The 23,079-nt window shown below is 37.0% G+C and overlaps 1 protein-coding gene across 7 annotated transcripts in view; it reads left to right on the top strand.

Moving 5' to 3' along the window:
- The window catches only part of ENAH (ENAH actin regulator), a 91,893-nt gene that overhangs the window by 27,245 nt on the left and 41,569 nt on the right, over nucleotides 1-23,079 (top strand). For 6 of the 7 annotated variants that reach the window (XM_050314822.1, XM_050314823.1, XM_050314828.1 and 3 more), the window contains exons 2-3: nucleotides 15,883-16,048; nucleotides 17,452-17,629. In XM_050314822.1, coding sequence (XP_050170779.1) covers nucleotides 15,883-16,048; nucleotides 17,452-17,629 — 344 coding nt within the window. Of the gene's footprint in view, nucleotides 1-15,882; nucleotides 16,049-17,451; nucleotides 17,630-21,911; nucleotides 22,211-23,079 lie in introns of those variants that run through there. The other variant, XM_050314825.1, reaches the window with a different exon arrangement.

Here is a 23,079-nt window from a genome sequence, read left to right as displayed (position 1 = left end):
CTCTTTAAGAAATGAATTTAGTCAATTGAATACCCATAAACAGAAAAAGGGATATACTATATCAGGGGGCCAGCTAATTGAACTGTGGTTTTAGCATATGACCACATATGGCATAAAGCTGATGATAGAACTACTTTTTTCTCTCTGTCTCCCCACAAAGTACCTATTTAGGGCTGGTAGCGCAGTCTTGCCTGGTTTTGTTTGCTTACCTTAAGTGTGCAACTGATCACGTAATATGTTCCAGAATAGCAATGCTTGGCTAGTCTGAAAATGCAGTATCATGTTAAGCCCCTTGTCTTGTGTATTGCTTACCTGAAAGAGGGCTTTTGTGGGGCAGGTGACAACCAAAGATAACTAAGTCTTGTTAAGTGTGTGGCTGGTGTTATCAAACTGATGTGTGTGCTATAGCATAGTAGTATATGATTATAACTTGGGTTAAAAACAAACAAAAAAACCCCATTAACACAAAACTTCAAACTGCCTCAAAACTCCTTGTTTGCCAGCAGACCCAAAGGCCCTGGTTAGAAATTAGGATTCCCAATGCTTCTGTTAAGAGGGAAGATGCAAAACACTCCCTCTGTGGTTTAAATATTAAACTTCCAAGGGTAGCTGTTAAAAGGGTGTCGTGACACTGGAAAAACCCAGGCTAGTAGTAAATGCAGTAAATAGCAGAAGAATGTTCTGTGACATGAAGCTTAAGATATCCTGGCACCAAAATGACTATTGGAGACAGTAACATAATAAATTAAAATGCTGGTTAAAATAATGCAAGATTGCCTGGAAAAGGTGGTTTCCAAAATGAAGCTATAGCTGGAGAGGAAAGATAATACAATGGTTGGACTGTTGATCCAGAGTAATGAAAGCCATGTTACATTTTGAGCTCCATAACAGCCATCTTGTACAATGAAAGAGGCCCATGGGATGCCAGCTGGATTGTGCTGCCTTTATGCGTTAAAATAGCGTTTTCTGATAATTACTGCTGGATTAGCTGAACTAGTGAAAATCCCTGTTCAGATAAAGCTTTCTGGCACTCGCAGTTAGCACAAACCTAAACAATGGATGTGCTGATAAGGAGTCTTAATTTTCTAGTGTGAGCAAAATTGTTCTTCAACTCACCTTTGCGTTATGGTTACTCCACTAAATGATTTATTAGTACAAAAAAATCAGTGAATATATAATTTTAATTTTAAATTATCTTTTCCCAGTTGGAGTTTACAATTTTGGTTTTTTTTAATTGAAAAGTATGATGGTTATTATAGGTCTCTACCTTTCTGTTCCTCTCTTGTATTTTCAATACTTCAAGCCACAGAATAAAAGCCTTAATTGGCTAGAGCTGCTGGTCTGTTTAAGCTGTTTGTATTCCAGCTTTCTAGATTGAATTTATAATTTCAGTTTAATGAGGAGTATTTGCTTATATGTAATGATTCACTGAGGAAACCTGAGTAAGGAAAGATAAACGGAAAAATGAACTACAGAGTAGTAGTAACCTATGAACTACTTTCAGTTAAATACTGGGCTCTCAGTGGGAGATAAGGTGTAGTGAGTTACACTCCTTAAAAAGGAGGAAATAGAATAGCTGACATCTGATAATAACTGATATTAGAAGAAAGTGTCTAAACATCTCTTCCAGTTTTGATAGTAATGTACTAAATGCACTCTTACTAGATGAGGGTTTTTTGGATCCAATTGCTGTTTTGAAAACTTTATTTTCCTGTTTTTCTAGTAAAGGAAGCCAGTAACTACTTCTGTCACTGCCCTAAAGGAAAAAATATTTTTGTCAGAACTTTAGGGGACTTCCCGAGCTGTTTAATACCATTGTGTATAAAGGACTTATAGAGTGGATTTTTTTTTTTAATATAATGCATTGTGTATACAATATAACAAAAATTAAAAAAATCTGTAGACTTTTTTCTTCTGAGTGATGTTTTAATCAATTTTGGCTGTTCTGGAGTCAAATCTTGTGCCCAAATACAAATAGAAATTCACACGTGGAGGCTTGGCTTTGTTGAATAGTTGTTTGTGCTTGTTCATACAGATGTACTTAAAGGTATGATTTGTCATGTCTGGGAAAGTGTTAAAATGAAAGGACTCTTGAGAAATATGATCTCCTTTTGCTGTAGCTGGTAGATGTGATGCAATTTGTTCTGAAACTTGGAAGTAGAGGTAGGTGGTATGATAATGGAACAGGAGTCCTGCGTGTGAACATGGATGTGTTCCTGTTACTGTAGGTCCTGGTGTTTAACAGATTAGCATATTGTCCTGATTTCAGCTGGGACACATATTTAAGATTAAAGTAACTGTGAAACAGAGTTGACTTTGGAGTCTTAAAATTCAGGGTTTGTCTCTAAACATTGAGCATTTGCAAAGCAGAGAGAACAACTGGAGAGACAGCTGAAACACTTGGGAACTGGGACCAGGAAACCAAGGCAAACACAGTTTCTCACTGTTTAGCTTGTTAGCTGTTTTTCTGGTGTGAAGGCAGATCTCAGTGACAATATTTAAGCTAACTTGCAAAACATCCTAAAATGAGGGAAGGAAAGTATTGCAATCTTAAACATTAATTACATTGCCAAGAGGTTTGAAATACTGAAAGAGCTGCTCTCTGGAAAAAAACAGTGTGTAATGTTATGATAAAGACGTTGATCAGTGTTACAACTTTCTTGACCTTGCATCATAATTTAGAAACTTCTTATATGTATATGTGGGTGTTGTCTGCTCTGGAGTGAGACTGTTCTTTGGTTTTTTCACATTGTAACCATTTTGGTAGCGTTTTGAAAGTAGACCTCTTTCAAGGCAGGGGAAGACATGGTGAAAAATAGTTTTGTTTTTACTCATTGAGATAACAGTTCCAATGTCCATTTATGTTGGCTGCTCTGTGTGGGTAAAACCCCTCCAAACAAGTGCTTCAAGCACACATCTGCGTTGATCCACTTCTGTTCAAGGGCTGTGTGCTTACTGCCTCTTCACTCCAGCCGCTTAATTTTTATTGCAAGAGATGCTTGAAATAGCTGACATTGTGAGAAAATCAAACAGCTTCTACTCAGTGGTTCATGGTGCATCTAGATCATCCAATTTTCTGGGACAGAACGTTAGATGTAATGAATGCACAAATGTTAATTATTAACTAGATTGAATTAGTTACTGCAATCGTCTGCTGGTGTTCAAAGTTAAAAGTGGGTCACCGAGTCTCAAAATACTTTTGCGGTGAATTCTAGCATTGATTTTCATATTTATCTTTGTGCTCTTCCTTGTGCCTGCTAGTTTAGAGAGGAAGAGTAGAGCACTTCAAGCCTTTTGCTTATACCATCATTAATGTAAAAGTAACCAGCCTGTTCTGTTAAAATTGCAGTAACATGTACATTTCTGGACAGAATCCTCTAAATCCCTCTGCCAGCTACTGAAAAAGGATTTTCTTATTAACTTAAGTTTGTGTACTATAAAATAATTGTAGAATTTTTAGATCATACTACCTTTACTATCTTGTCATCAGAGTCATTAACTGGTGAAACCAGCTTCAAACTTAGGGAAATGCAACATTTTTTAGTTCTTAAATAGCGCAGTATGAAGGATATTCAAAAGAAAAATGATCACAGAATTGAATGATTATAGGTTAATTTAAGCTGCATTTAATAGAAGAATGTATGAAAGTGGGATTTTACTTAAGGAACTAGATTTTAATTACCAGACTAAGTACCTTGAGGGAAGTGTATTATACAAATTGCTGGAAGAAGTAAGGAATAGGGCTGTGTGTGAGGTGGAATCAGGAGTTTCTTCAGGTTAGAGGCTGAAATCTTGATTGGCTTGAAGTCAGACTTGGACAAAAGGCTTCCGAAATGACTGTGTGAGTAGCCATTTCAAGAAGGATATTACCGATACATAAGGTAGAGGAGGAGTGAAAGAATAATCAGTTGTTTAAAAAGTGATATATAGCGATAAAACAATGAGGGAAAGAGATCAGAGTTATTCAGAATAAGGCTGAATTAGACTTGCCAAAAAGCAATTTGGATCAAAGAAGAGAAGAGAGGAAGAAAAATGTGCTGTTCAGTGAGTAAATGCAGTAGTTTGGCATGAAAATTGAATTCATGTTTCAACATAGGTGATAACTTTGAATGTGTTCAATGGTAAATGTAAATTAACCATAATTGAAGTGGAAGCAGAATGCTTCCAGATTGTGTCAACCTGATGATGATAACCTCTCCTTGATATGTGAAATTTGTATGTGGAAAACTGGGCTCAAAGAGGACAGTAGAGCTCTACTGTAGAGAGGCATTTAAGTGGAAATTTAGTATTCCTTTGGTTTACAGATTATCATAAATGTCTCTACTGAATGCACAACATGAGAATTCTCATTAGATCTTCCTGTACAAGGAAACAATTGTAACTGGAGTAATTTTTACAGATCAGTGTTTGTTTACCACACCGTGACTGCTCTTGGGTTGCTTAAGAATTCACTTGTTTGGAGTTGTTTGAAAAAACCCTGAACTTGCCTTATCCTGGTGCCCTCGGAAATAAGGACAAGATTGTCAAGAGGTGTGTTTATATTTGAAGTGCTTTGTAGCACAGACTTGTTAAGAGATTTCAGAAGTTCATGAATCAATCTTACGTGTTTTGTTGGGAGGGGAGCATGCAAGAAATAAGGCTTATTACTTATTAAATATTCAGACATTTATTTGGTAGTACACATCAGCAATATAAATACTATGTCGTTTATTTAAATCTCTTACATTTAGACATTGAATATTAGAACTACTAGCACTACTTAAGATCTTTATTTATAGGCTACAGAAGGAAAGGCTGGTTGCAACTTCAAGTGTGAAATGCATGTTGCTATTTTCAGGAAGAACATTCCAATAAAATGAGGTGCTAAAGCAGAAATTGTCATAAATAAGGTACTTGTATATCTGCAGTTCAGTGGGGTGTTCTCAAATAATTTTTCTTTTTTCTAGAGCCGTACAGTGTCTTAGTCAAGGTGGGAGTTCTTGGAGTTCATCTGCTCCAGTCACCTTGATTGGGTTGCTTAGGGCCTTGAGATTCCACAGCTCCTCTGGGCAGCATCTCGCTGATCTCCTGGTGCAACTTCTTCTTACCCGGTTAAACCTTTTTCAGTAGTATTTGTCTGTTACCTCTCATCCTTCCTAGTGCCCTTTGCAAAGATTGTGTCTCTTATTTCCTGTAATGACCTGTTGAATAGTTGAGAATGGCCATTATGTTCCTACCTTAGCTTAAGACTAAACAAGCACAGCTGTTGAAGCCACTCATAGTGCATCTTTTTCTCTAGCCCCCTTAATGGTTTTCTCTTTAATTTGCTCCAATTTGCCAAAGTCTTTCCTTCCACTGGGGAGCCCAAAACTGGGCACAATGTGCCAGATATGGTCTGAATATAGGGGAATAATCACTTGGTACAGCATTATAGGGTTTTTTCCTAGTTGAAAGTTTTTGCTCTTGCCTCTAGATTTCTTGATGTTTCTGTCATCTGGTTTCTCCAACCCCCCTGAGACACCTCTGCACAGTAGCTCCACTGTACAGCATATCAATCTCTCCCAATTTATGGAAAACCATCCATAGACTTGCTGAAGTTGCATTCCATCCCATTATCCTGGTCATTAACAAGTACCTGAAACAGCATCATAGCTGGTGCTGACACCTGAGAAATGCACCATTAATAGTGAACCAGTTAGATGTCAAACTACTCACTGCAACCTTTTGAGCCTCTGGCTCCCTAAACCTTGGTTCTTGTTCTGCTAGAGGGTGGTCACGACATTGGCCTTTTTCAAGCTGTCAGGAACTTCTGATCACTTGTAAAGATATGTTGAAGTGGCTTCACAATTTCATCATGTAGCAGCTCCACCTGTGTTGGGTGCAAACTGATTCATTCGATGGACTCCCTGTATCCAATTCATCTAACTGGAACCCTGAACTTTATTTTCCTCTTCTTCAGGTAATACTCCAGTCCTCATGCAGACCTGGGAAGTCTGAGAACAAAAGTTAGCCTCAGAGACCAAGGCAAATACGTGTAACCTTTTCTGTGTCCTTTGCTGCTCACAATTACCTCAATTAACCCTCAGAACCATAGAATGGTTTGGGTTGGAAGGGACCTTACAGATTCCCAGCCCTGTGCCATGGGCAGGGACACCTTCCACTCGACCAGGGTCTTCAAAGCCCCATCCAACCCGGCCTAGTTTTCATTCATGTCAATGTCAACTTGGTGGTTAAAAACAATTAAGAAAATACAGGGGTTTTTCACTTTTGTATTTTTTAGGTGAAGTTAAATTTTAGAAAGAAACTCTTTAAAAGGCTTTTTCTTGTAGTGAACTGTGAGTTGCATATTCCTGTGTTAACACTGGGGCCAGGATGTCTCAAAGATGAACCGTGATGCCTTTAAACTACTTTCTACATCAGAGGCTGCTGTTATATTAAATAGGTAATATAAAAATCCTACTGTCTTGCTATTCCAAGAGGAGTTGGGCGTTCGTTATCTGAAAGTAAAATGAGTTACATGATCTGTAGTGATGGTAATGTAATGAGGGATTCTGTTGCAGTGTGTTTGGGAACTCGGATTGCCCAGGAAATCTGGGCTCCGAATGCTGTGATTTGTACCATGTGTCGAAAGCTTAAGAAATAAGAGGGTTACTTTTTGTTAAAATATGCATAGAACATAGGAAATGTATGTTCAGTGTTTTTTTAGAGGAAATCATTAGCTATCAGTCTAGTTGCTGAACTTGTTTTTCTTGCCTATTTAAAAAGGCTTTCCACAGCATGTTGGGCTCAGACTCATGGAATTGTAGCAAGGAAAGCAAAACGCCATCAAAAAATAGACTATTTTGTAGCAAAGAAGTAATGTATCTGGATAGCTCTTGACCCGGTCTTTAAGACCTTCAAGTTAAAAGATTTGAACTTTACTGAATAGGAACAATCATTACAGATTGGAAAGATAGTGATTTTACGGTTGATAGCTTTGTTCAATTACAGTGTACCCTGGTCCTTACAGATTGGTTCATTCCCAGATTTTGCTGTAGAGCTTGTTTTTCATTAGCTTTGACAATGGGCAGACAAACCATGAAAGTGATTTTTGGTAGAAATCTGTCTTGAGATAGAGGAAAAATCATGGTAGGAATCTTCTGTTCCTGTTTTACTGTTGGGTAAAATCACTATCCAGACAGTGTTATCCTTTACTGTGGCAAAACCTTTGGCTTGCATTGCCACTGTATCGGATCTGCATCGAGGGAATGTAATCTGTTTCAGTGACTGCACAGATTCTGCATAACCTTTTAGTATAAGTAAAATAGTAAATACCCTTAAGAAATATGTTTGAGGAATCAGTGGAAAAATGGATTTGATTATAACAATGCAGTATTTTCAGGAAAAAATCTGGATAAAAATTACCAAAAATGCCATGTCTAAGAGAACACCCTGTGTAAAGGGATAAAAGAAAACAAGAATATAGATGAGTGCATGGAGGAAGCATGAACTGAAATATCTTATTTCATGGTTCTATGGAGTCTAAATGTGAGACTTTATTTTACCAGGATAAAAATAATGGCTAGAAAGACTCCCCCATCAGTGTAAATGTATTACAGTGAAATAGCCTCTGTGTAGCTCTGATTTTTTTTCAAAACATTCTTTGGAAGCCTTTATTGGGAAAAAAAAAATCTTCATGATTCTCTATAGGATAAAAAAGATCTAGAAAATTCTATAAGAAAGTGAGAAAATACTACTTTTTTCACTTGCAGGTTGCTTCATTGAAAATCTTATCTCAAAGCTCAATAATGAAGGCTTCTAATAAAGTATTTCTGTGAAGTTATCACTGGGTTTGCATATAAGGCAAGGACCAAATCTTGTGTATAAAATTCCAGCATATCCAAATTCTTACTTCTGTCTCAAACTTGGAATTTTAGGTAAACCTAGTATTTTTTTGACAGTAAGGTTTGGACAACTTTTGTAACGTCTGATTCTTCACTGAGATTTAAAAACCTCACATTTTATTTTAAGGATGTAAAGTACTATCTGTACAAGGCTGAACATTCTTTTTGGACACGTGTAAGTAACATTCTAGTGCTGCATTTTTTTTTCCAATCCAAATTCTTTATAAGGAAAACCTTGAGCCTGCCATGAAAAGTTGTTCCCCTTAACAGGCACAAAAATAGTGAAATATCTGGACAGGAGTACAATAATACAAACAAGTATTTATATATATACAAGTATTTGTATAGGTACAGATCAAGGTTAGCAGGTAACCTATGGCAAATTAAGTGATGGACATGAAGTCTTGAGTTTCATCTTGGTGTTTTTAGATAATAGTTTTGAACATCTCTGGTTTTTTAGAAGGCAGTGTCTACTGTGAATGATAAAAGTTAAGAATTTTAAATCTTTTAAAAGGCGAGACAACAAATGGTTGTTCCTTTTGTCTGCTGGAGTAAACACACCCCTTCCTTTGTGTATTAAATGTTTTTAGTTTTTGTTCCTATTTAAAAACTGGTATCTGGTTTTGGGTAATTATACAGACTCTTTAGTTCAAGAGTTGAGACGTGATGACTTGTACTGGTTGAAATAGTTCCTCACCTGAAATGTATGCATGCTGGATATCTTAATGTCATCCTTGGTTTGTGATAACAGTTGGAAGGTTGACTTCAGAGAGTATTTATGAATTTAGCTTTAAGGTGGAGCGTGTGACTAAACAAAATTAGTCACATATGTATAATAATACAGTATTAATGATTATATATTACATTACTGCATGTTATATATACAGTTAGCCGTCGTAAATACAACTAGTTTCATGCTACTCAAAATCTATGGCTTTCACTCTCCTCTTTTTAATTCCTATGAATACTTTGTGGTTTTTTAGGGTTTGTCTCCGTGTAGCGTGACTGTTTCTTGGTTTGGCTGTTGTCATATTCTTTCTTTGATATTCCTGATTTCCAGTGAGGGAATAGTTGAATTTTTATGTGACTCAGCATAGAAAAAACCTAGAGACAATATTGAATTGCCAACACAAAATTACTTTGTCTGCTGCATGAAATATGGCATGTGAAACAATGTTTGGGGGAAAAAAAATTTCCTTGAGTTTTAAGTTGGTAATTCTGTGTGAAAAGTAGGCTTTCATTTGACATCAAGCTGCTGTTCTAAATAATGTTTCTTTTTCTGCCTGAGTGTTCTGCAATGATTTCCTTCATCTGTTTGATATTCACCTGCTGCTGTGAAACAAGCTACAATTGCAAAATCATCAAGGAGCAGATTTATAGCAAGAAGAGAAATTTATGCTGTAAATTTTCTGGCTCCAAGAGCAGACTGCTCTTAAATTAATGTTAAATGCTTTTATACACGAGATGAAAAGCGATTTTCTTTCAGTGGAAGGTGCTCATTGAGCAAAGTAAGTTGATCTTCAACAAACTGTACCAGCTAAAACTCTGGAGTGTTGCAGAATTCTGTGCCAAAAGCAAAGCACCTTTCCTATGCCAGCTATTAATCCTAGCGATTCAGTTTCCACTGCTTTTCAGCAGTACTAGTTTTATTTCTAGTTGGGACTTTCCTATGCAGGATTTTCCACTGGTTTCTGATGTTGCAGCTAATCTGTGTTCTGAGTAATTCATGAGAAGAAAAAGTGGGAGAGATGAATGAATCTCTCGGTTATCAGGGACGAAAAAGTGGAAGAGATGAATGAATCTCTCGGTTATCAATCAAAAGTTTTCTAGGCACAGGGAAGTACTAACTCATTAGCAGCAGAGCTGTTAGTGAAGCAATCTGGAGCTACTTCTGTGTTCATCTCCTGTTTGAACAGCAACTCTTGAATTTGATCTGCTAGAGGGAATCAACAAGCACTCTTGTTCTCTGGGGCACTGTAGTGTCTGAAGAAGAATCCACATGAAAACCGGTGAGATTAATCAGCTGGTCCTAACTGAATCTTATTTTAAAACCTTAATAGCAAGTAAATTCTGTGCTAGCTGAGGTGTTGGAGTGGTCATTTGAAGTTGAGTGCAAGTAAAATAGCACAACTTAGTTCCTTCTGCTGTACCAAGCCCAAAATGTTCCCCTGCAGCAGCATAGTCAACTGGGTATTAGTAATGTAGAAAAAGTTGAGACTCTTGCCTTTTAGCTGAGGATGAGTTAGAGAAAATTAGTTTGTTGTAAGAACCAGTTTGTTAATCTTTGCTGACCCCAAATGGGTTATATTTTTCCATGATGTCCTGTTGGTGGTGTGGATGCCAGTCTAATTGGCAGGAGGAGGTACCAGTTGTTACACTCAACTTCCTCTGAGATGTCCTTTTGGCTAAAGTTACAAAGTTCATGAAATGAGTAAAATTAAAGAGGTTGATTATGAGTTTCAAACTAAAGTAACCCAAAGTTCTTCCCTTCTACCCACTCACATCGCCCTCCTCAACAAATCCACCTCCCTCCCACTACTCCCCCAAATAAATATTTATCCATGTAATGGAGTTCAGTCTGGTTTTCAGCAGACTGTAATGTGAGGAGCATATTTGAGGGCATTTTTTATGTTAACTTTAAGATGCTGACAAGTAGCTTAATTGTTGTGTTAAGCCAAATGAGCATCTTAGAATGCACGACAACCTTGTCTGCAGGGTGTCTGTTTTAGTTAATGGAAAGTAGTGGTACAGCTCACAGTATGTTGTGGGCTTTTTGTTGTTGGTTGGTTGGTTGGTTTTGATGTTTTTAATAGCAGAACGGAGAACAAGCATTTTCACCAGGATGTACCAGTCGGGGTTCATGAACAAGCAGGGAAAATCATCTTGCAGAACTCCACCACCAAGATATATAACTTGATATGTGGACCAGCATTTAGCTGCTTTTCAAAAACGTGTATTTTTAAGATGCTGGGATTGGAAACGTTTGGAATTTCTTTCTAGCTTTGTGCCACATGGTTTGAAAATCCTAAACAGGCGTTTGATGAATCAGTGTCTCTTTCCATTCCTTCTGCCCCGCAAAGACTGCACATTTAAGAACATGTTGTTATGTCTCTCTAAATTGAGAACATAGCAAAAAAAAAAAAAAAATCCCTGAATCACCAGAAGCAGCAGTAGTGGGAAGTCATTTTCAAAACCCTAATTGTTACATCACTGAGAAAAATACTAAAGGTTGAGAATGAGAGCAATCACAGCTTTTCCTTGCTCTTATTAGTATATTTAAATGATCTATTCTGTGGCTGCAATCGTGCTGTTTTTCATATGAGTTTGATCAGTTAAGTATGTTTATCTTTTTTAGTTCTTGAGAGAGGAAAACCAAGCATTCACTTTTTGTGGAGAGGAAAAAAAAAAAAGGCTTAAGTCAGCAGACTGAGGATTGGTGTCACTGTGCATTGAGCTTAAGAACTTGGGAGTGAAAGAATGAACACGTTCCATCTGGGCAAAAGAATGATGTCTGTTAGGGTTCAGTTTGCTATGGTTTTTGAGCTTTCCATATGATCTCATCACTGGAGGAGGAAAGTATATTCTCCCATAAGAATAATCTTATACTTATGATTCATTACTACTGTGGTTTTTTGTGTGAGCCTTTTGAGTGCCAGACCTCCCCCCCACTCTTCCACCCCAAATAAAAACCATCCACCCTGTCTTTGGCTTTATATGGTATTGCTGTAGGTGGACTTACCCAGAATAATGGTTGGCTTTAACAATCAGAGCCTTACATCTTTGTCTAGAGAAGTCGTCTTCCTAAAATATATTTATCCAGCTATTTGTCAAGCTTTACATTTCGGGAGGAAAACTTGTACACTTTGTTTCCTAAGGTTTGGTAAGCACTCTTTTGCATGGATGTTCTCTTGTGTGAATTTTCACTTTTCTGCAAATATATATATATTATAACTCATACTGAGTTTAGTAAGTTTACTTGGGAACATATGATTTCTCCATTTTTTGTAGTTACTGTTTAGATTTTCCCAATTGTTAATTGTTCAGTTCCCCAAATCATTGCCCTAATAAGTTAGCAATCAGCTCTTAGAGCAGCTGTGCCTTTTGGCAGTATCATTGGAAGCTGGAGATAGATCCCTTTGCTCATTCTCCCACATCCCCTAATGAGCTCTCATATGGGGAAAGGGCAGCCCAGTCCAAGTGTAATGGTTTCTGGAACTGTTACAGGACACCAGGCAGAGGCAAATTTGTAGATAGGCAAGTAAACCCTGTAGGATGTTTGGCAAATAGGTGAAGATGTGGCAAATAGGTGAAAACCTCCTGCAACATGACTGTAGACAATGTGTTTATTTCCCACTAGTGGAAAGTACTCTGTCCATAAGAAATGTGCGTTTCTGATCAGACCAAAGGGATTCTGGTGCAGTGAATGAAGTCATCCTAGCACAGGTCAGTTCCTGCATGTAAGGGACGTGTGTATTACAGCAGACCCTGTGGAAATCACATATAAATACAGAGATCAGTGAAGACCTGTTTCCTGTTAAAAGTGCGGCAGGGAAGTGTAAGAAACGTAATAAGCAAGAAATATAATAAGTGATACTGTTCTGATTCAGTTGGCTCTTTTTCCTTTGAACTGAATTTTAAGTTCATATGTAATTTTAAAGGAATACAAGAGCGCTGGCTCAGGTTTTAGTAACAGTCTGTATGTTGAACTCGGCATTTTCCTAGAAAAAGTTGGATCATGGAGAGGAAGCAAACCTTGTTTTTCATTAGACCTGTCAAAGATAGTAATGACCAACCGGCATGGATTTTTGATGTGGTGTAGTAGCCCTTTGAAGTTAGTGGAGTTGTAACAAAAAACCAAAAAACAAACAAACAAAAAAAGGTGATTTTTTTTTTTTTTTTTTTTTTTTTTTTTTTTTAGAATTAAATATTTACTTTACGGTGTCTAATGGCTACAATATATGACATACTATGTTCAAATGCTAAACTATCAAATGGCCATTGAAGAGCAGACTTAAAGATTCTGTATTAAAGCTCATGCCTCCATGCTTTTCTTCAAAGAGAAATGTAATCACCATAGAGAACTTGTTACTAAGAGAAAGTAATTAAATAAATCTCCCCTACATCTAGTAATATGGAATTATTGAACCCTGGAAAAAGGCTAGCATACTGTGACAGTTTAATTTGTTTCTAATAAGGATAGCTTTGTTCTTCCATCTCTCTGTTGCAGCCTGATAAACAAAGTGATGGTTGGTGGGAACTGTTGGCAGGAGGGGAGAGTATCACCTTCAAATTGATACCTGGATATGAAAATTACATACCTGGAACACTGAAATTTTAGTTATAGGATTTGTGTGAAATGAAGGCAGAAGTGTTATTGTGTAGTGATTGAAAAGGTCAACTGGAAATTGTTTTTATTTGTAACTTTTAGAAGTATGTGAATCATCTCATATCTTTATATGGATAAGAATAATTCCCTGTTAAGAAAATTGTTTTATTTTAAATGGAGCATGAAGTATTTGAGATCTAGACTTGGGTTATAGTTCTAGTTACAAGGCATAGCCTGAGAAACAGAACTAAAAATAGTTTAACAGTTGTTAAAGAAAAGCTAGAAATTCTACCCAAGGTCATCGTATTTGCACTTGTGAAGTGTGCCATTGAATACCAAATAGTTCTAAAATGAATAGGTTTTTCTTTTTCTTTTCCTTTTTTTTTTTTTTCCTTCCCTCTCCTCTCGGTATGTTAAATAAAATCATAAAAACTTCTATAAACTTAGGGCTGTGAAAGGACCAAGGCAAGGCAGGGAAAGTTCCCTGAATAAGAACTCCTGATCTTTGACGATCTGTCCTAATAATTAAGTCTTCTGATCACTGTACCATTATTCAATCACTCTCTGGTTCTACCTTCGTTGTAATTGGAACATATTAACTTAGAATCGTAGTCTCAATTTTTAATAGAATTTTTTTTCTTTTTTAATCTGTCTGGCACATGACTGAGTTGAAGTTATTTTTTTGGCAAGAACTCTGTGAACCACATGGCTCTGCTTCCAAATCAGTATCTAGGTCCTGTCACCTACGCTTTATCATGCTTATGATTGATCCAAATTCAAACGCAACAAAATTTGTTGTGGTTTCAGAAGTTTTCCAAGTTTACTCTAATACTGTTAGGCATTTTAGAAAAACCACTACTGTTTGTCATGTACTTTGTGAACAGTACAGAATGTTTCTGGGTTTGAACTTTAAGATGTGTGCCAAAATATCTAAAAATGAAGAAATCCAGTAGCCCTCTTCTCAAGTGAGTGAACATTATTTAACTGTGCCATATTTTTAATGGGGCTGCGAAACACATAAAAGTTGTAACTAAATTTATTTTCTTTGCGTCTGATCTTTCTTCTTGGATCAGATGTGGTCCTTTCAGTCTAAACTGTAAATTATGCTTACAAAAAAAGCACTGTATATATGTATATTATAATTTTAATGTCCCTACATTGAACTAGTTTCTGGCTAGAAAAAGGGTGGTCTAATTAGAGGTTGCAATCCAATTCTTATCTAGCTGTTGAATAGATGATGAGACTAGAACACGTGCATTTTTAAAATTAAGAACAGAGTTCCTCGTTTGTTCTTGAATCTCTCATGTGCATAAGAGACATGATCTCAGTACTCCCTCTTCTCCCCTAGCCTTGAAAAGCATCTCAGTGTTCAGTGCTTTTCTAATTGTTAGATTGTCATGGAAAGTATTGTAGAAATTGATGTTGTTTTCTAAAAAGTGTCAGTATTGAAAGTTAATAAAACAGCTGGATACAGTGCAGAATTTTCTTGTGTTGGGAGAAAGAAATAAGATATTAGGAAATTCAGGACCACCTTTCAAAAAAAAAAAACCAAAAAACAACAACACCCCCCCCCAAACCAACCAACCGATAAAGACCACAACCTCCCCCCGTGCCCCCCCCAAACCCCGAAAAGATGGGTGGGGAGGTATCTTCTCCCCACTTCATAAAATATGAAGAAATACTTCATTTCTTTCCTTTTGTAACTTTTGAAGAATGTATGTCTCCTCAGCCTTCTCAGTTTTCCAAACAGCAGGCCACATTCCTTGCAAGCCAGGCATCATGTGCTTTCTATAATGTTGGATGTACCAGAGTGGTATGTTCAGAGAATTTGACTTACTGATAAGAAATCATTCTGTTCTATTTTTACTTCCTGTCTGCATCTGGACATTTCCCGTAAAGCCAACTTGCATAGTGTCACCCTTTCCTCTCCTAATAAACTGTTCCTGGTATGTTCTGATTTCTTGTGTTTCTAATATGATGGCATTCGTGATACGCTCCCTTGTAACTTTGGGCTGTACTTTAGCTTCCAGATGACTGGCATAATCAGGATTAGCTACTGATAGCAATCTCCTTATGAAATTGCACTTTTCAGTGATCAGTGGAACCTTTTCTCAGGGTGAAAATGTTACATCTAGGTGTCAACTGTTGTAAAATGTGTCAAAACCAAAATGCATTTCATTTACAAGCTGGTGAATTTTTTGTGCTGAACTTTGTCCCATGAGTGTTTGTTTTCTTCTATATATGTTAAAAGAAGCAAGGGCTTTCCAATTCTCATCTGTTGTGGAAGTAACTGCCACTGGAAAATGCAAACTGTATGAAGCTTGTGTGACTCTAGATTCTTTACTCTTCGGTTTTTTGCAGAAAACTTTGTTTATGGCTATGGCATTTAATTAAAATTCATGGTTGGTGGTGAGGAGAAAGCAGAGGGGGAAAGTGCAGAAAAAATAAATATCGTCTTGATCTCTTTCTTTAGTAGTTAGGCCTGTCTGTCTTGACCATAACTTCTTAGAATGAACACATGTAAGCAAAATGTCAAAGTGCTACAGGGTTTATATTCAGAAAGGTGGGTGTTTCAGCAAGTTGCAAGGAGTATTGCTTTAACATTTTGAGTTAAAAAAAAAAAGCTGACCCAAAAATTGATGGTTTGCCATAAGTAATTTTATTTTCTCCTCCAAAATATTTGTATTTTAACAGTGAACAGAGTATCTGCCAAGCACGAGCTGCTGTAATGGTCTATGACGATGCCAATAAGAAATGGGTACCAGCTGGTGGATCAACTGGATTCAGCAGAGTTCATATATATCATCACACAGGCAACAACACATTCAGAGTAGTGGGCAGGAAGATTCAGGATCATCAGGTAAGGACATCTCTGAAAATTCAGAATGTTAAGAAATAAATCTTCAGCAAAATTACGGGACCCAAAAATAATAAATTGATTTTTTTTTAATTGAAGGAGCAGAACTGTATTATTGCTTTTTCCCCGTGAACTAAGAACTTTACATACCTCCAAGGCAACAGTCCTTTTACCATTCCTTCCTACAGATACCTATCTACAAAGGCTAGTGGTGTACACAGAAGTCATCTGCTTGTTTTTAAGGCAAAGTAGCAACCTAAAAGCTTTTCTTCCCCACTCTGTGCTGTCAGGTGCAGTCTGTGTAGACACCAGCAGTTGTCATTTAGCTCCTCCTGTCCTATCAGAACTTTGGATGCATGATATCTCATTTCCCCAGGTCATTGACCAAAAAGTTGTCTGATATTTGATAATGCCGATCACCTACTGCTTTGAGGGACTGAGACGGGAGTAATAAGGATTATATCTTAATTTCCTTGATGAAGTTACTGGATCAGGATTAAATGGCAAATTTAGCATTGTGTCTTGAAATATGCTCTGCCATGTGATACTTACAGTGGGATTAAAAATCTGATCTTTTGTTGGAGGAAAGCTTCTTAAACTTGTTTCCCTTTCTCCCAGCATTTCATAGAATTCTTTTGGTCTGTTCTTGGTCATTTATCGCACACCTGAAGCATAGGCTGATAATCTCCCGTGTTATTTGTCATTAAACACTTATTCCAAGTAATAAATGGTCTCTGTGCAGTCATCTGAGAACAAGTGTGGGGTTATTTCCTCCCATTATTCAGCGAAAAAGGTGAGAGTGATCCAGTTATCGAAGTGCAATGGGATCCTCTTAGTGGATGTAGTAAATTGTTTTACTACCAGCTCAAATTTATCATCTTTTGTGTGAGCCGTAACGATCTTGCAGAATGATACCTCGTGATGCATCGTTGAAGTTCACATAAACTGCTGCTGAAAGCCCTGCAAGCCAAAGAGTGCAGCAGCCTCAGAGAGGTGATAACTCGGTTAAAAAAAATACTCTGTGAAATTCATGGAAAACTGAGTTTCTGAATTCCAAGTGCGTATTCACGTCAAGTAGTCTGCTGCTGCAAGTCAGAACTGTTGATGCTACTACATTGCTGTTATGAAACATCGCTGCATCTTTTGAAGTGAGAACACTTAAGCTACAAAAGTTGATACAAAATATTTCATTAGTCCCCTTGTGTATTCTCAGCACTGATTACACACAGCCTTGGAATTAAAATTGAAATGGTTATGTGCTTCAGCATTGTGGTCTTGCAGATTATAGTTCTTGAATTAACCCATGTGGTTAAGGAATGAAATCTACACAAAGCTGAAACTTGTGATGAAACAGCAATTTTAAACCTAAGTAAAATTTTTTTTTCTTTTTCTTTTAATGATTGTAGGTGGTAATAAATTGTGCCATTCCGAAAGGGCTGAAGTATAATCAGGCTACCCAGACCTTCCACCAGTGGCGTGATGCCAGGCAGGTGTACGGTCTGAATTTTGGCAGCAAAGAAGATGCCAATGTCTTTGCAAGTGCCATGATGCATGCCTTAGAAGTATTAAATTCACAGGAAGCTGGTAAGAGTCTCTTAAGTATTTTTTTTTTCCCCCTAAGGTTGTTCAAATGCAGAAATGGAAAAAATTCAATGATTATGTGGGAAAGCCAATAAATCTTGTTTCTAATCGTGATTCAGCCTCTAGGCATTTTTATTATTTGGGTGTTTTGTCTAACTAATTAGTGCTTCTTAACAGTGATTCTCAACTGCACTGCCATCCCTGTAAATGCAATTCCTAGCAAGTAGATCAATTTTCATGTTATCTATTGCCTATATAAACTGCTGGTTTTGCTTTTTTAAGACCTGACCAAGAAAAATGTACCTTGTAATTAGGATACTTTTCAGGATTTCTAGAGACATCCGTTTCTTATGTTGTGTCAGTATTTTTGCTTCTCATTGATTACTGATTTATTATAAAAATGAGGTGTTTTTTTTCCTCCAAACTTTGGAATTCAGATCATCCTCTTTGGCAATTCTTACCATAAAGAGTTTTCTAGCTTGGAGACCTTAAATCCAGGGATAACATTCAGATGAACAAATAAAATGTAGACAATAGGTCTGTCTTTTTATTTGTTTGAAGACCAGGATGACATAGGGTTTAAAATATTGGTGAAAAAATTAGTAGCTTTCAGTCTCCAGGTGGTATCTGTAACATATTCTAGGTAGACTCTACAGCAAATTGATCAGTATAACACTGTGATACACACACAGGGAGTTTTTCTTTTAAAATACTAAGAGTCCTTTGTGTTCTTGTAACCAAATAGAGTTCTTTTGTCCTCATTAAACTTTAAAGATTGCCCGTGTAACAAGAGAGAGTTCTTCTGTACCAGTTTTCTTTCTCTTGTGTAGGAGAGGCTGTAGATAACCTTACTAGGGCTGTCTCAACTACAGCAAAAGAGATGACTTTATCTAAAGTTGCTCTTTATTCTGGTGGTTGTTTCAAGGCTTACCTTTCGAAACTAAGCTATCTAGACCACGGATGATACATTCTGCAGCCTTATACTGTTATGCAACATATGAGGCCAAAATAGAAAGGGAGTAGCTGGAGTTACAAGGTTTCTTTTTGCCTGCTAAAATAATCCAGTTGTGATTCCCGTTCTCCTACCCTCAGTTGGGTATTTTCCTCTTGTAAATCTCTCAGTTCTTTCCCTAAGGATTACTGAGTTGTAAACATCTCATGCATTCTGACTATTTGTCACCTGTCTCCTGCCCAACGTTTGGGAACACATGAAGTGTTGGTTTCTACTCTTTTAGTGTAAGGTCTAAAACGGCCTGATTGATGATAATTACCACAAGTTTGAGGGGTTTATATTGCGTATATGTATATATCCATATCTTCATAATTTATTTTAATTCCTCATAACACTAAAACTCAGCTACTAAAGAGGCTGAAATGACATGGGCAGGCATGACAGTGCTCATTTTTTTGGTCAGTGTGTCTTTTTTTTAATTTCATGGATTATTGTAATTTATCTGATCCTAGTTCTCTTGCTGCCTTATGCAAAGTATATGTGGGCTAACAGCTGCATTGATATATTTTCCAGTAGCAGAGGTTTTAGTGAACTAAGATGCCACTTCAGTTGGAGTTTGTCCGCTTCATTCAATTTAAGACCAGTTAATTTGTGAGTGGTTGTTTTGTTTTCAGGCAAATTTTGAAATGAGAGTTGAGCATGGCTGTGGTATCACTTGGCTGCAGCATCACAGCCCAGTTGCTGGCTACAGTGCTGTCATCTACTGGTTTGTTCTTGACAGTTTTGAGATGTAGCCCTGACAAGGACATGAATTAAGTTGTGTAATTATGTCTGAAAGTGACTGGTTGTAACCTTTAAGTTTTCTGAACTGTAAGGTGGTCACTCTGTTTCTCCCTGTGATTTGGCTTGGTAGCAGGAGTAGGTACAAGTCAAAATGCATTAATTAGCTGCATCACAAGCTAATGGTGGGCACAGGAGATAACTGTGCTTCCCTAGCCCCCGTCAGCCAAAAAGGACTGTAGTTGTTTAAGATTAGCTATTTCTGTCACTGACACAAAGGTGCTCTTTAGCTTCCTTCACAATGAAATAAAACCAAAGCTTAACATGATCAGCATCATTTTCAGCAGATGTCTGAAGATGAGTAGTTTAGCACTGCTGCTTTTAAAAAAAAATCCTAACTATGCGTATAAGATTGCTCTGTAAGCCTTGCAGCATTTCCAGACAATATTTAAAGATAATGTTTGTAATTTATCTGTGTTAGAATACTGTCAAGAAGTGTTGCTAAATTTTATCAGCTGGGAGGTTTATCTTATATGTGTGATCAACCTATGTTAGTATGTATGATCTACATATTACTTAATTTTTCTGACTTCCATCAGTGTAGGAATTAAAAAGATCAGTATCTTTCTTAATATGCCTGCTTCAGTATTGGAAATAGGATACTGAGTAGCTTGCAGTTTAGGATCAAGCTAACTGGACTCCTTGCTCAAAGTTTAATGCATTTATTTTCTCTGTAGTTGATATAATTTCCTAAAAGTGCAGCTAGAAATGAATCCTTGCTGTTAATTTTTGCCCCCAGCATCTCTGAAATAGTTGAATATTTAGTTAGACGGGTCACTGGCTCTGAGGCTCTAATATTAGCTCTACATTTTAGAAAATGGATTGCAACTTCCCTTCTTCTGTAAACAAATCAGCCTTTTTTTTTGAAAAGGTATTGGAAAGGTATATGTTATAAAAGGAATTTGTGTTAATACCTGAAGATCAATGCGTAATATATTGATGGTTTGGTTTCTTTCAATTATCTGCTATGCTTTTAAAGACTTTTAACACATGCAGTTGGTATTCTGATGATACTGCTTCAAATCTCTACTTAAAGAATTCAAAAATCTGTACTTGAAGAGGACAACTCATCTCTGATATTTTAAATAAATTGCTGTATTTTCTAGTGTATGTAAAATAGCATATAGAGCCTCCAACTGAAGTAAAATAAATGCTATATAGGTAACTTTCTTTTTACTGTAGAATTGCTTACAGTTGAAGTTGGATTCTTGCAGTATCCTTATTTTCTGTTGTTTTCTCTTTTATTAGCTTGGTTATAATATGTTGTATTTTATTCATAAAAGGAAAGCACTTTTAATGTTAGCTGAGAATACTGTTCAGGAATTCATAAAGCTGTAGATGAATTTTAAATTTTATGCAAGGGTTCACAGAAATCTAAATGACTTCTGAGGAATATTAAAGATTGTGCTGTGTACATCCTTTTAGTTTGCAAGTCAGCTATTGGGAATGGCTCTCTCGCTCTTTTTAAAATAAAATTAAATCATGGTCTCCTTCTCTTGCATATATTTGAAAAATGTCATTGATCTTTGCTTGCAGTTGGCATCCTCAGCTGTTCTGCTGGCTGCTGGCAAAATTGGAGGTTGTTTAATTTAGGATCTCCCTCTAGTGGATCTGCCGAAGCAGAGGTGAAGGCACTGGGTGCCTGTACTGCTGAGCTCGCAGTGATGGGCTTTTCCTCCTTCTAATGAGTTCAGAATGCAGAGCAAAAGTCTCTGATGTTAAAGGCTTTACTGCAGCTGGTAGTTTTCTTCTAAAACAGTTTTCTTTCTAGAAAAACAGTCCAGGTTTGTCTCAAAGGGCTACGAAGCAGTGGCTGCCTTGTCAGTGAAACTGTCTGAAATATTCTGCTGGTCTAGGTTTTTTTCCTCCCCCTGATTTACAGGGCTGATCACATGAACATCCTAACTTATATGCTTGAACTCTGCTTATTTTATTTTATGTAAAAATCAAAGTGTTTTAACTCTGCTCTGGTTTGAATGATTGCATTAGATAGTAGCTGTTCAACCAGACACTATTTTCCTGCTGGCTAGTTGAGCAGATTGTAGGCCACCTGCAAATCCAGCAGAGAAAGACAACAACACAGGACATTATTTTCTCCTGGAATTTTAAGGTAGACTACTAATACTACAGGTTCTTCCCTCTTGTTGTTTAAGAGTCGTGTTAAAACTGAGCTAAAATTTCTTTCTGTCACTCATTTGGGAAGATATTGAAATGCTTATTTCATTAAATGATTGTTTGGAGTTACACCTTCATCAAATGACAAGTGTGTGTCATCAGTTTAAGAGGGCATTTGAAGAGGATTTTTGGTTGTGTGCAATGAGTTCAGATATTCAGTAATTGGTCTTGTGTAAAGCTGATGGCTCTGTGAAGGTTTTGCATTGAATTACAAAGAAAATATTCATATCTGCGTTAAGTAGAGCTCAGTGTTGCAGTCAAAGTGGCTCTGGAATGAGTAGAGTGTCAATGAAGGGAAATTGGATGGCTGGAGAACTTCTGTGTGTGAGACAATGGATTATTTCTTTGAAGGAATAAGGGCGAGTAAGGGAAGCACAGGCTGGGAGATGGGAGGAACAAAGGAGTATCATACTCAGTTTTGCTGCAAAAGTACCTACTAGTTCAGCTGGAATTGGTGTTGCTTTGTGTGGCATCTCTCTTCAATCTCAAGAAAGCTTTGCTAAGGGAATAAGAAACGAAATATGAGATTTATATATGTGTAATTTGCATTTGAGGAGGTACTTTGAGTTGCAGAAGATGAAAGCGTCGGAAGAAGAACTGAAGGATGTCATACAACCGTAAATAAGCCTGTTCTAATTCTTATTACATATACCTAAAATTCATGATACCTTTTGTACTAATCTTTAGCAGTTATATATTGATTCTTGAAAAGATTTTGGTGTGTTCTGGATATAAAGGCAAGGATAGGAATGGTTTCAGTGATGCTGTTGTAGTACTACTGCCTTAGATCACAGTTTAATTCATAGGAAAAGCGGGGGGAGGAAAGAAACAGTTTTTGTGTTTCCAGGGTCTCATTATTTCGTTTATCTAATCTTGGGGAAAAAAGCTTCTGTGGTTCAAGTTCTTTAAATTTCTCTTGAACTATTAACTCTAGAAATTAGGTTGTCCAGTTATTAAATAAAAAAAACCTTTATGGGGTAAATATGCATGCTTTTTTCATGGCTGTATACCATTGTCCATCCTTTTTCCTACAGCAGAGATAGTTAATTAAATCCTTGCTGATAGGGGAATGCACTCATATCATGGATTGAATAATTTAATATCTTTGGGAAATGCAAACAGAACCGAAAATTAGGGTTTCCTAATTGGAATATATGGAGAGACTATGTAAGACTGAAATGAGAAAAATATATGTGGAGCTCATGGGGGAATCTCAGATGCTTCTCTTCATACTGTTTTGGTCCACGTCATGCTAAAACTTGTTTTGAGAGAAGAAATTCTACAGCAGTGAAGTAATTATGCTATACCTGTACTCACAGCAAGCCTCTGGAGCAGGCTGTCAGCACTCCCTGCAAGAAAGGGAGTAACATGATAATATTATTACCTGTGTTGTCAGAAGTTGGATAATATCTCCATTTTTGCTAGCAAGATTTTTCCTTTCCTTTTAGATGTGGGATTGATTAAAGAAAAAATTTTGGTAGTTTCT

The sequence above is a fragment of the Myiozetetes cayanensis genome, unplaced genomic scaffold (assembly GCF_022539395.1).
Source record: "Myiozetetes cayanensis isolate MyiCay16 unplaced genomic scaffold, myiCay2020 scf2-11, whole genome shotgun sequence".
NCBI lineage: Eukaryota > Metazoa > Chordata > Aves > Passeriformes > Tyrannidae > Myiozetetes > Myiozetetes cayanensis.
This window is presented reverse-complemented; position numbering and strand designations above follow the sequence as displayed.